The 14722-nt window shown below is 41.5% G+C and overlaps 1 protein-coding gene across 1 annotated transcript in view; it reads left to right on the top strand.

Moving 5' to 3' along the window:
- Positions 1 to 14722, top strand: part of JUP (junction plakoglobin) — a 58943-nt gene that overhangs the window by 31620 nt on the left and 12601 nt on the right. Inside the window, exons 2-7 of the mRNA XM_088474688.1 lie at positions 4676 to 4890; positions 7847 to 8100; positions 8614 to 8852; positions 9394 to 9595; positions 12037 to 12181; positions 14002 to 14105. Coding sequence (XP_088330814.1) covers positions 4683 to 4890; positions 7847 to 8100; positions 8614 to 8852; positions 9394 to 9595; positions 12037 to 12181; positions 14002 to 14105 — 1152 coding nt within the window. The 5' untranslated portion in view covers positions 4676 to 4682. The remainder of the gene's footprint in view (positions 1 to 4675; positions 4891 to 7846; positions 8101 to 8613; positions 8853 to 9393; positions 9596 to 12036; positions 12182 to 14001; positions 14106 to 14722) is intronic.

Below are 14722 nucleotides of genomic sequence, written 5' to 3'. Positions count from 1 at the left end.
CTGGTAGGTTAATTGGCTTCCCTCAAAAAATTGGCCATAGTGTGTATGTTTGCAAGCATGTGGTAGGGAATATAGATTGTAAGCTCCACTGGGGCAGGGACAGATGTGAATGGTAAGATATTCTCTGTAAAGCGCTGCGGAATATGTGTGCGCTATATAAATAACTGGTAATAAATAAATAAATAAATACCCCCCCAGAATAGACCGGACAATAGAGAAGTTTCTTGCTTATGCCATTGGTTCCCAGGGGAGAAGCATATGTTACAGTGCATTTAACAGGCTGGTTCAAATAGACTCGCCCAGCCTCTAACAGCTGAGGGTCTTTTCCCTCCCGCCTCCCCATGCTGCATCCTAACAGTTGTTCCTAAAATATACATTTTGTTGTCTCTGCGGTCCATAAGTTGGGAATGCATGATGCGATCTCCACACCGATAGTACCGGAATTCTGTTGAAAGAGTACGCATCAGTTCGAAACCAAACACGGCTGTCTTACATGTATAGAACCTTTAGTTATCAAATATCTTTATTTCTCAGCATTTAAACTAACTGAACCAACTTAAATCATATACTTTACATATTCACACAAAAGGTTAAATAAGCTTTAATGTGTGAGTATTCAGGGTTTGTTATAAAGACGTATTAATGTGTGTATGAGGAAGGGTGCACTTAACTCTCACTAAGTGAACATCTTAGCAGTGTGACATGCTGAGCCAGATAGTTCCACATGCCCACTGTCAGCAGTCCCCCACCCCCACCTGTCCCAGGCTTCAAAAGGAAAAACTCTTTATTCTCCCAGTCTCTTGTGTGAAATGCAAATAGCCCAGCTACAAGAGACTGACCTAAGATGACACTCTAGTCTTTGAAATCATGTCCTTGCAGGAAGCCTGCTAATGTAGGTGTGCATTCGAGCCAGACCACCTGTAGTGAGAGCAGACACTGTCCAGGAAGCTTATCTACGCAAGCTAGTTGTCACGTAGCCATTTCTGAAATATATCCTTTATAATACGTAAAGTCATGAAATAGGCTTCTGGTGAATCGCCGTAACTTATGGCGATGGTCACAGATGCATTCGCATGATGCTAATAGTATTATCGCCACATGTACTAAAGTGTGAGTTTATCTAAAATGGCGCTTAGGCGGCCATTTCGCAAAATGGCGTCTTGCGTCCAGTCTCAAGATGGTGTCGCTGCGATTCAATTTTAAACTGATCTTGTCTCAGCCAATAATCCAGTTTCGACAACAGATAGGTGGAGTGGAGGGAAACTGAGGTAAATGAGGGCGGAGAGAAATAATGCGGTAGTTGTAGAGAGAGTCTGGATAAACCGATCAGTTGGCTTTAGACAGAGGTTCCCAAACGGGGCATTCAGGTCACTCCCACAGTTCAGGTTTAAAACTGTGTACACACTTACCGATGTGTGCACCCAGCGATGTGACGGCCGACATATCAGATGACCAGTACACATTACGCGATCCAGTTCCCGACCACCCGATATGTCAGGCACCGACTCCATTCACTTGCCTGGCGTCAGCAGCTGGGTTGTTTCATCAGCCCTACATGCAGGCTGATGGAACGACCCCGATTACGGGAGTATGCATGGTTGTCCGTAGTGGATACACACTGGCAGATGTCGGCCATACCGGGTGATTATATCTTCTAGTGTGTACCCACCATTAGAGAGATCCATGGTTGAGCACAGGTGGTTAAATCAAATTGACTGAGGTACTAGTGGTCAAGCATGGATATTCTTAAAGTCTGGACTGTTAGGATGTCTTGAGGACTGAGGAGCTAATTCAGACCCGCTCGCTAAATGCTTTTCGCTCCCTCCCAGTGTATACAAATCTAACACACGCCCAGCAAGACAGGTTATCGTACGGTAAGGCATTAGCACGCCCACTATGTCTTGGCGTGCGATCACTTTGTGTATGCAGACGCCCACTAGCCATTCAGAAGACTCCCATTTGTGCACGTTGTCATCTGGAAGTGCATGAAAACATTGGTACATCGAGCATCATTGGATGTGCTCGCAGTGCTTGAGGTGGACTATACCTTGCTGCAAGCACTGCGATCACTTCAGTGTGAAATACAACCATGTGACGTGTACTATGATGCTGCCTGTTAATTATGCACGCCTGAAAACGGCGTTGTAACACTCAGGCATGTTTTCGTTCGTACCTCCACTCCCCCGTTTCTAGTGACCTGGCCCTTTTACCACCCACAAACTGCCTCTCCTGTCACTCATTCAACTGGGCTGTCTATGCTTGGCGAGCGAGCACTTCCCGATCTTTCGCAGTGGTTCGCACATTACGATGCATGCGCAGATTGCGAAAATTGACCAGCTACGAGCAGTCGCTTCCTAGCGAGCGGGTGTGAATCAGCTCCTGAGTTTGGGACCTCTGCTTTAAAGTAAGATTTTCCTCAATAATGCTCCAAAGAACAGGTATTCTCTGGCAGGTATTGGGTCTGGTGTGCCATTTACCCCTATATGTAGTGGCCAGAACTGAATTGTCTAATTGCTTTATTTAGAGTTGTGTATAGAGTAAGAACTAGCAAGTAACTGAGGGGTCGATTCAGACCCGGACGCTAAGCCGCGATCGCTCGCTTCCAAAAGGGGCAGGGTATGCAAATTCCACGATCGCACTGTCTGGTCTAAAGAAGCCCACTTTTCTTTCTTGGCACACGTCATCTCCAGGAAGTGTATGATCAGAACCATCAGAGCTGCATGCAGCGCTTGAGGTAGACCCTACCCCACCACAAGCACTGCGGTCACTGCAGGGTGAAATACAACCAAGTGACGTGTACAATGACTCTTCCACGCTAATTATGCACACCCATTAAACTCAGTTTAGATGCCCAGACACGCCTGTGTTCGCAGCCCCACTCCCCCGTTCACAAGCACCTTCCCCTGTTACTACCCACAAACTGCACTTTCTGTCACTTAAAGTAGCGCTCAGTCTTTTGTGCTACGAGCGCACGATTCCCGATCGCAGTAACTGGCTTGCGCACGCGAACCGCGATGCATGCGCAGACGGGCGACTATCAGCCATAGCGTGCGTCCGCCGCTTAGCGGGCGGGTCTGAATCGGGCCACTTTTTTTATTTTTTTTATTTTACAAGTTTGGTACATACTGGTTGCTTTTGCAAGTAGCCCATGGGATGTAGTCAGCATCACGGTGGGTGGGATGCCGATGGTCGAAATACTGGCGCCAGAATCCCGACTGCTGGCATCCTGAAGGTAAGTATCTGGGGTTAGGGGGAGGCTTAGGCACCGGCGTGGGAGAGGTTAGGGTTAGGCATCGGCAAGGGGGGAGGTTAGGGTTAGGCATCAGAGAGAGAGGGTTAGGGGTAGAGGTAAGGGTTAGTCTTGCCTTACCGAAGGGTGTCGGGATGCCACTGTCGGTATTCTGATAAGATCCCCCCCATAGCCAACCCATAGCCCACAAATGCTGGACTATGGGTTGGCTATGCGATATAGATTTAGTGTTTTGTTGTAGAAAGAAGCAGGCTGATCAATGTAGGATAAGGTAGATATTTTTTTTTTTTTTTCATTCGCTCCTACTGTTTCTCCATTTTAATGTTTTTCATTAAGAATCTTTAACACATGAAGAGCATTGTGTTCTAACACTGCATTTAAACCTTTTAATACAGATCGCCTAGTTTCTTGCACAATAGATTGCATTGGTGAAATGTAAAGTGTTAAGAATGCATCTAAAGTCTTCTATGTCTTCATTTTATTTATTTTTTTGCCATTTGTTCAGTGCATTTTTGTAAGCGCCTTAAGGTGGGTTCATACCTGACTGATATATCTGCAAATCGAGTGATCTGCAGATGGTCGTTCATACACACTGAACAACCATCATCTGGCCATGGGTCCTGCTGGCCAGGGGGGGCGTGTTGTGACCTCCTGTGGGGGTCTGCGGGCAACAATCTTGTGGGGGCCACTATCAATAAAATTGTGTGTGTATGTATGTATATGTGTGTATATATATATATGTATGTATATGTGTGTATATATATATATATATATATATATATATATATATATGTGTGTATATATATATATATATATATATATATAAAAATAAATATTTTTATTTTTTATTTTTTTTTTCTATATATTTATATATTATAATTTTCACAGCAGCAAAGGGCGGCACTCAGAGACTCACGTATATGGTGAAAAAAAAACCCTCTCCAGGGTAGCTTTCATATGTCATAGTCGACGTTTCGGGGAATGTATCTCCTTTCTCAAGACAACATGTTGTCTTGAGAAAGGAGATACATTCCCCGAAACGTCGACTATGACATATTAAAGCTACCCTGGAGAGGGTTTTTTTTTTTTTTTCACCATATACGTGAGTCTCTGAGTACATGCCCCCGGGCACCGGGACCCGCTGCAGCATGCAGATGATGGTGGTTCAGTGTGTACGAACAACAATCATCTGCAGATATATCGCTTAGCTGTGTACCCATAAGGATAACGTGTTGCTGAACTACAACATTAAGCAGCCGTTAACCTCTGCTGCCTGGTCTTCCCTTCTCTGCCTGCATTAAATGATATGTAGTTATTTTAGCAGACACAGATGGTTTTTTTTCTTTGTATGGACGCAACATTATATGTCTTGTGGGTGGTTTAAGTGTGCAGTCTGTGATACTTGCTGTTTTTATTTCTCCACAGAAGTAAAATGGAGTTGATTGATGTAGCGGAACGGCCTATTAAGGTCACAGAGTGGCAAAAAACCTATACTTACGACTCTGGCATAAACTCTGGAGTTAACACCTCTGCACCGTCTCTGAACGGCAAGACTCTGCTGATGGAGGATGACGATATGGGTTATTCAAAGCAGTACACAACAGTGAAAACCACCACGTACACGCAGCAACAAGCCCCAGGTATGTTTTGTTGGACTAAATGCAGCAGTGAATATTTTGTTCTCTTCAAAATTCCATTTGAGACTTTTTTTTTTTTTTTTTTCATTTTGGCATTTGTAAGATTAATTCTTCAAATTTTTACTTTATTTGCTGGCCAATAAAAACTTATGTACTTTTCGGAATTGTGCTAAAGAGGAATCCACTTGGATCCCTCCTAGCATTACCTGTGGCGCTCGTCATATGGCGCACGTACAGAGGGGCTTCTGAGTCATAAATGCGAAATTCCCCTCTTCGCATTGGGCAACCCTTTTCAGAAGAACAGTCCTTTGCAAATGTAATCGCATTTCTAGGTACATACCAGCGTTATTAACATCGGTATGTAACCGATAAGTGGCTGGGATGTACTGCATCCATAATGCAATGCATAGTACATCCCGCCGAAAGTATGTTAAATGAGTATTTTAAACACAGGGTTAAGGGGTTTGTGTATTAATAGTTGCGGAACTGACATGAGTATTAATGTTCTGTATCGTGGCAGATATTTTCATTTGTAATGAAAATAACCCCGCTATGTACATGGTGTAACAGCTCTCCCAGCGAGTAATTTCCTCTCTGCATTTTATTGAAGTCTTTCGTGTTTGTTAAAGACTTTTCCAGGGGAAGCTGACACTGCATGCACAGTGTCCGTTTCCACTACTGGCTAAAGGCTGCAGGAGAGGGATCAGAACCTCTCTCTCCTGCTCGTAAGCCTCCATAGGCTTGAAGCAGTCTACACCATCTAAAAATGGTATAAACTAACTGGTTTGCAGTTTCTACATCATTTTATGAAAAAATTGCTTGATAAATAGGCCCCTAAAACCGATGTTTGTTTTCATGCATCGTTTCCCAATGCATAAGTGCAAACAAGCCCTAAGTGGTAAACTTATTTGTTTCTGCCTAAAATTGGAAACCAATTGTTAAACATAAAGCTTTAGGAAGCAGGTCACCTTGTCTTTTTGTAATGCTACTCTCCATAGATATAAACCAGGATGTGTTCTCCTTTATCAGCTCTTAATGCAGCTCTTGCTGCCTCTTTAATGCAGGCATGTGATCTTATCACTACTGTCTAATCAGGTTCTGCTAGAATACGCTTCACCACCACTATCTAATACATGAATACAAGGGCATGTTGCATTTAATATTTCTCTTCTGGGCATCCAGCCACCTGGAAGCAACATGTGGTCTTCCAGAGACTGATCTGTAGCCTAGAAGGACAGGAGCCCTTAACACCTCCTCATAACTGTTTTGACACAAAATGCCAGAGTGATGTGATCACACTTGTTAATCTGACCACATGACTCTACATTATAACTTATTGGGGCTTGTTTACATTGTGCAATGAGTGCACTGCCTGTCATTTTGCCTGTAATGCACCATTCCCTTGCTACCCCCCACCTTATACCCACACCACAGGTTACTGTCCTAATGCCTTTTATATCACTCTTGCTAAAGTTGTTCCGTGTACTTTGTCAAGGGGGGCAGCAAATACCATACAAAGCTATTGTTTGCTTATTGTGCGCAGTGTTTCAGCCGTGTGAATTTCCAAGGGGAACTGTAACACTTCCTTTTACTACAGCTGGCACCAGCAGTCTTGTGGCAGCGATTCTGACCTTGGGCAGCTAAACAAAGACCTCATTGTTACTCTGCTTTTGTCTGTAGCATATTTAAGCAAGCTCTTTAGAAGCTGTTTAGGGCCTTTATGGCATATTCTCATGATACCGGGATTGACTGTAGCCCTGAACAGAAGTGTGTAACCCAGCCGTATTGGACCCTTCTCAGGGTATTGGTTATTGCGTCTACAGTTTGGATGTGGGATTAGAGGTGTCTTATCTTTCTCCTCATCAGGGTTGCTTTGATGCAAAAATTCAACAAAGGCAAAAACAGCCTTGCCATGTGTGATATAAGAGCCATTAGTCAAACCCATAGTTTCTTGCTTTGCAGCCATAGGATTGCAGGGAGAATGTTAATCGGCTTGTTTCTGTAGGGCTCTGTATTTGTCTTGTTAGCCATTTTCTTTGTTTCCCCTGTTAATTAACTCAATGTGTAACCGTTTAGGATAATTAGTCAGCTTCACTGTAAATAGGCTGCCGGGATATGGTTAGGAATAGCTAAATTGCAAGAGACTATGGAGGAGACTTTCCTTATTTTGGATGGCTCAGTACCGTATGCTCAGCCTATGGGCGGTTACTTAGCATGTATCCAGAACAAGTATTATAAGGGACTACCTGTCTACTTGAAGTAGTCTCAACGCTTAAATACCATGTCTTCCTTCTTTGTAAAGTTTAGCCGATGGGATATATAGTTTCATTATGGCAGGTACCTCGTGCCTCTCCTGCTGCTGTACACATAGCAGTCCCAACATGCAGGCTGGATAGAACTTCGAGTTTATCTAAAAACTGTACAACTACTATTCCTAAGCCTCATTTATAGGAAAAAATATGTAGTTTTATATTCAACTTATTTTTCCATAAATGTTCTATGAAGCTAACCAGGACATATTTTAGTTTATTACAGCATCAGTTGGCACACAGCTAGCAGTGGTCAAATTTATCTTGAAAAATGTTTAAATCTATAACTGTTATAAAAATAGATTATTTTTGGACAAGTTCAGTGCTGGAGTATTGGCCTTCTCTGCCTGCAAACTTCTAGGGGCAATTTAATCTCATCACAGAGAATTACTGTACATTTTTTAGTGTGCACCTCTTTGGTGTTGGTGGAGTAAATGTGTGCAAAGTGGCTGCAAGTTGCCGGCATTTTGTTATTTCTTTGTCACTTTGCAGCCGCTGCTTCTAATTGTATTGATCCCATGATTATATTTTGCTAGGATTTAGTCCAGGGAGTAGGTGGAAACAGGTTTGTCTACACATTACATAAGATATGAACATAGAAGAATATTGCTTTAAGTATACTTTTTAATTTGCTCTCTTTCCTTCTGCAGAGGTAGAGTCTCAACTTGCCATGACACGAGCCCAGCGTGTCCGTGCAGCTATGTATCCTGAGACCGTTGAAGACCATTCTACCTACTTGATAGCAACACAGATTGATGGACAACAGACCAATGTGCAGAAACTGGCAGAGCCCTCACAGATGCTGAAATCTGCCATTGTCCACCTTATCAACTACCAGGATGATGCTGAATTGGCCACCCGTGCCATCCCTGAGTTAACCAAACTCCTGAACGATGAGGACCCGGTATGGCCACCTTGTAATTTGAGAATGGTTTTTATTAGATTTTTAACTGCTTGCATACAAAATGTGGATGTGAAGATGCATTGTTGTGGAAAGGGAATGAGAATGTCTAGCTGGTCGTAATGTCGACATGCATGTCAACATAACTAGAATGTTTACAAAGCATCCTCGGTGGTCTACTGGTTACTTTGTACGGTGGGTCTGGCAGCTCCAGCGTTCAAGAGTTTCGGCGGCGCTTTTTTGGGCGATTATCACATGACGGAGGCGTGGCCTTATGTGACTCCATGCCCACTCAAGTGTTCCACTCTTGGGAGTGTGACTGCATGCTAAGGCCCCCGTTCGCAGCACTCAATGGGGTTAGGAGGCCCTAGTGACGCCAGTAATATGAATATATAAATGTGATTTGTAGGAGTTGAGTTTCTTTTTAAATCTGAGGTGAAAGACTTTGTAGGTATTGTGGTGACCTGATGGTAAGATTTCTAAGCGGCTTAACTAATATAACATTTGTTCTATCAGGTGGTTGTAAACAAGGCTTCTATGATTGTGAACCAGCTGTCCAAAAAGGAAGCATCCCGCAGAGCACTGATGCAGTCGCCTCAGATCGTGGCAGCTGTGGTGCGGACCATGCAGAACACAAGTGACATGGAAACTGCCCGTTGTACCACCAGCATCTTGCACAACCTGTCCCACCACCGTGAGGGACTTCTGTCTATTTTCAAGTCTGGGGGAATTCCTGCTCTTGTTCGTATGCTTAGGTAATCTCCTGTGCCAAGCTACTTCTCTTAAAGTACTGTAGTTTAGGTTCTCCCATTCTATGGGCCATAAATAAAGGGGCTCTTGACCCACAAAGTATGTATCTGTGTTTAATGCTGTTCCCATTGTATACATCTTGATGATTTTTTTTTCTCCTTTTTGTCTCTAAATCACTGCTTTTGTTTTTTACACATCAGTTTAAGTTTACCTGTCATTTTCACACATTGGGACTTGAATTTTGTGCTTCAAGCATCGATGGCTTCTGTTTCCCAATTAACTGATGGACCATTTTCTTAATATTTGTTCAACACACAAAATGTCGTCTTCTGCTATGTGGTGGTGACAGATACGCTTGAATGCTTCATTGCTCTTGTGGTGCTTTGATTGTGAGTTGGTTAAAAAAAAAAAAAAATTACAGAGGACATTGTATTTGAGGTTTGATAATTTGCTTGATAGTTGTTAAAGAGGACAGTTTTTTTTTTTTTTTTCATTTTATAAATTTTCCCTTTTGCTGACTTTTGGCTCATTCTCCCATGTTCATAGTTCTCCTGTGGAATCTGTGCTATTTTATGCCATCACCACTTTGCACAATCTCCTGCTGTACCAAGAAGGTGCAAAGATGGCTGTGCGTTTAGCTGATGGCCTGCAGAAAATGGTTCCCCTGCTCAACAAGAATAACCCCAAATTCTTAGCCATTACAACAGATTGCCTGCAGCTTCTGGCGTATGGAAATCAAGAAAGCAAGGTAAGTTCTGGAACGATATAATATAAAACAGCTTTAATACCAATCTCTGCTTGCGTAAGATGTGTCCACATACATCTTACTTTCGAGCACTACAAGTCGCAGTAAACACATGACATGTCACAGGCATTGACACTAACATAGCATTGCAGATGCAGTCGCACACAGAATATAGGCATGGTGCATATCATTTTAATCAGCAGGAGCTGTTTGTGTGTTACATTTGCATCATTTTGTGAATAAGATTCATTTGAATGTAGAATGAAAAGACTCTTGGATCTGAGTTACAACACGGCATGGCGCAACTAGAATGGCTGTTTAACGCTCAAGGAAGATGTATGTGGACACCTCTGTAGTTCAGGTTTCCCTATTGCAAATTCAGACTGATTTATCCTGTTTATAGGCAGTACATTGACTGATCTCTCTTTGGGAAAAGCCAAGTTATTTGTAGTTATTCTAATATTTCTGCCTCAATGTGGATAGTCTTAAATAGTAGTACATATTCAGGCCTAATATGAGCCACACTTATTGTCTGAATCATTAATTTGAATATGTCATACCTTGCTGGGTGACCTTTTAATTGTAAAGTTCTTGGTTATTATCTCTGTTTCATTTTCTAACCTATTCCTAGGCTAGAAAATGATATTTGTATCTGAAAATAGTATACTTTTTATTTGTGTATTATTCTTCTCACTGGTATCCTTTTTTGCCTCTGGTCGTCTTCTATCCACATGAAATACATATTGGCTAGGCATTTCTTTTTAGTAGATTTCTTTTTTTTCTTTATAAAAAAGACCTTTTGATGAGTGCTTTCAGGTGATAGATATGGAAACATGTAAAACTGATCTATTCTCTCCTGTCAGCAAAAGCTTCCATATACAGAACTGATGTTTAGTCCATTTTTATAAAATGTGTGCAATTTAGCAGTGGACATATTGGACCTGATTCAGAGTTGTACTCAACTCCAATGGTGGGTGGACTGCGAATGCGCAGGACCCGCAATGTGCATGTGCAGAACGAGTCCTGCAACATCGCACGCGATGGCCCCAAGCTGCAGCTTGTTTGGCATGCTGTGGCCATTTTGGGGCGGGCGTTGCCTGAGTTTCCAGAAAACTGGGGCATGTTAGCCTCACTTGTCTGAGTCTTCTGACGCAGATTTAATGGCATTGCAAGCAGGCAGGAGGTGTGGCCATTCTGAGCAAGCTATAGGCTTGGAACACAGCATTCCTCCCACACAAACTAATGGACCAGTAAATAACTAACATCCTATATGATGGTAGTAATGCAGATATCTCAGTTTACATATATATTTGCAAACATATGGCTAAGCCACCAGCCACTTCAAGGTGTCTCTGTTATGGTGGTCCTAACACTACATGATAATAGCACCCACTCTGGGTCATACTTTTGTGTATTTTGTTATACTACATGATAATCGCGCACACATTTATATATTTCTAAATTGACAATATAAGTCTCATTTACTGATTCATTATAGTCTGCTGGGGGAATTCTGTGTTTTTTTTTTTCTTGTCTAGACGAGCCCCTCCCTTGCAAGCACCAGGAGTGGACAAATTATTTTGAGTAACTTGCCATTTTTGTTTATCACTAAGCTTTAGGTTTACTCAGATGTCCGGTGCTGCAAACATCACGACCGCTGGTCGTGGTGATGATCTGATTCTGCGTCGTCGGAACTGAGATGCCTCAGCATATTTTTGCACAGCAGTTGTGTCCAAAGATGCAGCTTCTGTGCAAAAGCATTACACTGCATTGGGCCCATTGTGTGTTCTATTCCTCTGAGTGAAGGCCAACATTGTCATTCAATTATTTCTTTAAATCTGTGTATTGGAAACCTGTAGACTGCTGCAATGTCAAAGAAACAACTATAGAAGAGCTGGGTACAAAAATATATATTAAATTAGCAAAGTATTGACATAAGAAAGATCTCCCCCTTGTAACCCCTTAAGATATACTTTCAATCTTCACTGAAAAAATTTATTTTATTTTGTAATACCTCAGATAGGATTTTTCTAAATTTCTATATAAAGGTTTTCATTATTCTATACCAATCTACAGTGGAAAAATCTATTGTTTTCACGCTAGAGTTCTAGTTTTTCTTCATTGTATGCATTACTGTACGTAGCGCCCAATGTCTGGCCATAACCATTTTTAACTTTCATTTCCAGAATGTGGACAATCCAGTTGCATATAAGGCTTTAGCGGTATAATATTTGAGGCATTGGCATTCAGAGACCGAATCAAAATATGTAACTTTCTGGAATTTTTAGCATAATAGAAATAGTATGTTTAGATATGATCAGGAAATATTAGTTAATGTATGAACTTCGTAAAGAGGAGCTTAGTTAGTGGCGTGGTACTTTTCATGGTTAAAACTTTGTTTGTGGGGAACAGTGGAATAAAACTGATATGCTGGGTCTCTTTAGCTCATTATCCTGGCCAATGGAGGACCGCAGGGTCTTGTGCAAATCATGAGGACCTACAACTATGAGAAACTCTTGTGGACCACAAGCAGAGTGCTGAAAGTGCTGTCTGTATGTCCCAGCAACAAGCCAGCCATTGTTGAAGCTGGTAAGTAAATTCTGATGATATGAATGACTTGACGCTTCCTCAAGTGGTGAGGCAAACTTTTTTTTTTTCTCCTGGGAGTATAACTTGGTACTTGAGATGGAATATTATGTAAATATTGCTGCAGATATCACTTTTTTTTTTTTTTTTTTTGCTTGATTACAAACTAATTCGTCATGTATTCAGCCAGGTCAGTTCATGTCAAGCCTATTTATGAAGCCAAGTTTTTGCTAGTCATGTATATGTGAAATATATCATTTTAAATAAGATTTTTCTTTACATTATACATACACATATGGCATCAGAGGTGAGTGGCCAAGTGTTTAAACCTATTACAGGGGAGTAAAACTATAGATTACTAAATCTGTTTGTGTTGTATATGAATTAAAGATCTTCTGACTTCCTTCAGAGGACGAGATATTTATTGTTTTCTTTCCATCTTAATCCCTCTACCACTAACTATGTTGGTTTTCACTCTGAGTCAGCTGCTAGCCCGTCTGTTCTGAGCCAACAGGCAGCTCCTTGTGATGTTCTCTGGCAAGGTTTGAAGGCACTGAGTACAAGAAAGCTGCTCTGTAACCTGTCACATATGTCTGCGTGCAGTCCTGGCACACAAGGGAATCTTAGCCTTGCACTCCTTTCCTCAAGAGTGGAGAGCCTTGCACTGGTGTGGAAGTAATTACCTGCTTTACCCAATCTGGCCTTATACAGGTTACCAGAGTTCCTCAGCTTGTCTGCAAAGTGTTACAGAATTAATTTTTCTAGATATTTTAAGATAGTGTATAAAACAATGTAGAGAAAAGTTATTGGACACTGACCGCAAATAGATTAACAAGATTTTATTGGTCGGTACTTTGTAGGTCCACCGCGTGCTGTACTGTCGGAACCGCCACATTAGTGGCCATTTAGAACTTGTGCAATGGGATGGTATACATTTTGCCTGCGTGGGTGTGTCCAATCACTTTTTTGTCTATATAGTTTATATGACACTAAAAGTTCACTTACCCAAGTTAAACTTAATCATGCTATTAGTTTTTATTAGGATACAGTTTAGGAGCACAAATGAAGATAAACATGAGAAGTTAAATAAACCTAAGTTACATGCATATGCACTTGCAGTGCATGAGCACTTGTGTGAATTGGAATACGGAAAGCTATTCATTACTTTGTGGCAGCATATGCAGTAAATGCTGCATTTAAAGATGAACTACGCATCAATAGAAAACAGATTTATTTTCTTTGCCACATAGACCGGTTCTGCCAAAAGGCTTCGTCCGTGTCTAATTTGTCATACATTTAGGATGCCATCTTACAAAGCTCCAGCATCTAGTGACACTGGGTCCTATAAATACAACTGGACGATGACAGAATACACTAGCAGTCGGCCGTCACTTGCTAACCATCTTTCCGAACGTCAGATTGTGAATCTATCTAGCGTTTGTGATTGCAGTTTTGTGGTACATATCAGATCAGGAGGTGATTTGTTAGGCTAATGAAAATGACCTGGGTGCAAAGTCTATAAAAGTGTAGACTTTTGAAAACACTTTTACAATAAGCGCCCTAAGGGCTCCTATGTAGTTTGGTTCAATTGAAATCATTGCTTCGGAATGTTAATAGCAGCACCGCACTTATTACAGTGCCCAAAGGACACACGCTCAGCATTTTCAGTGCTTATATTTATTGATAAATAATTGATCTGTAACCAGGCACATGTCATGTCATTGCATGTGCTTTATTACCACCTCAGGTGGTATCATTCTCACTATCATTCCCAGCCATTGCTCACGCCATACCACTTTAAAATTGTAATTATTTTCTTTCAGGAGGAATGCAGGCTCTGGGGAAGCATCTCTCCAGCACCAGCCCTAGACTTGTACAGAACTGTTTGTGGACTCTACGGAATCTGTCTGATGTGGCCACTAAACAGGTGAGACCTGACAGACCTCTGCCTTGTCACTACTAGATTTACTAGATGCAGCGTATGTGTACACTGGTATTAAAGTGTATAGTCTTTTTTTTATTTTATTTACTTGTATACACAAGCATTCTGTAATGCTATATACAGGACATAAAGCATACAAAACATTTACTAAAGAACATTAGACCGTTTCAGACAAGTTTACAATTCTACATACATAATTACATAAATACAAGTTACATAATTACGTAGAGGAGACGAGGGGAGAGAGCTCTGCCCGAAAAAGTTTGCATTCTATAATACTTGTTACTTATGCTGGGCATACACTATACAATTATCTATCAGATATCTGTCCAATCTGGCTGGTTGCAATGAAAATCTGGTAGTGTATGGGAGCAAATGACAATCGACCATTTGCTCACGAACACTGGGGAAAAATCCCAAAAATGGTTGTTCAAACAAGTTGTTTAGATTGGTTACATTCGTTTGGTTTAATCAATCATTTTTGACCATTTTCCAGTGTTTGGGATCATATGGTCGAATGTCATTTGCTCCCATACATCACTTGGTTTTCATTCCAACCAACCAGATTAGACAGATGTCTAAAGGTGGGTACACACCTGACA

The sequence above is a fragment of the Taudactylus pleione genome, unplaced genomic scaffold, assembly GCF_031769625.1.
Source record: "Taudactylus pleione unplaced genomic scaffold, aTauple2 ptg000155l, whole genome shotgun sequence".
Taxonomy (NCBI): domain Eukaryota; kingdom Metazoa; phylum Chordata; class Amphibia; order Anura; family Myobatrachidae; genus Taudactylus; species Taudactylus pleione.
This window is presented reverse-complemented; position numbering and strand designations above follow the sequence as displayed.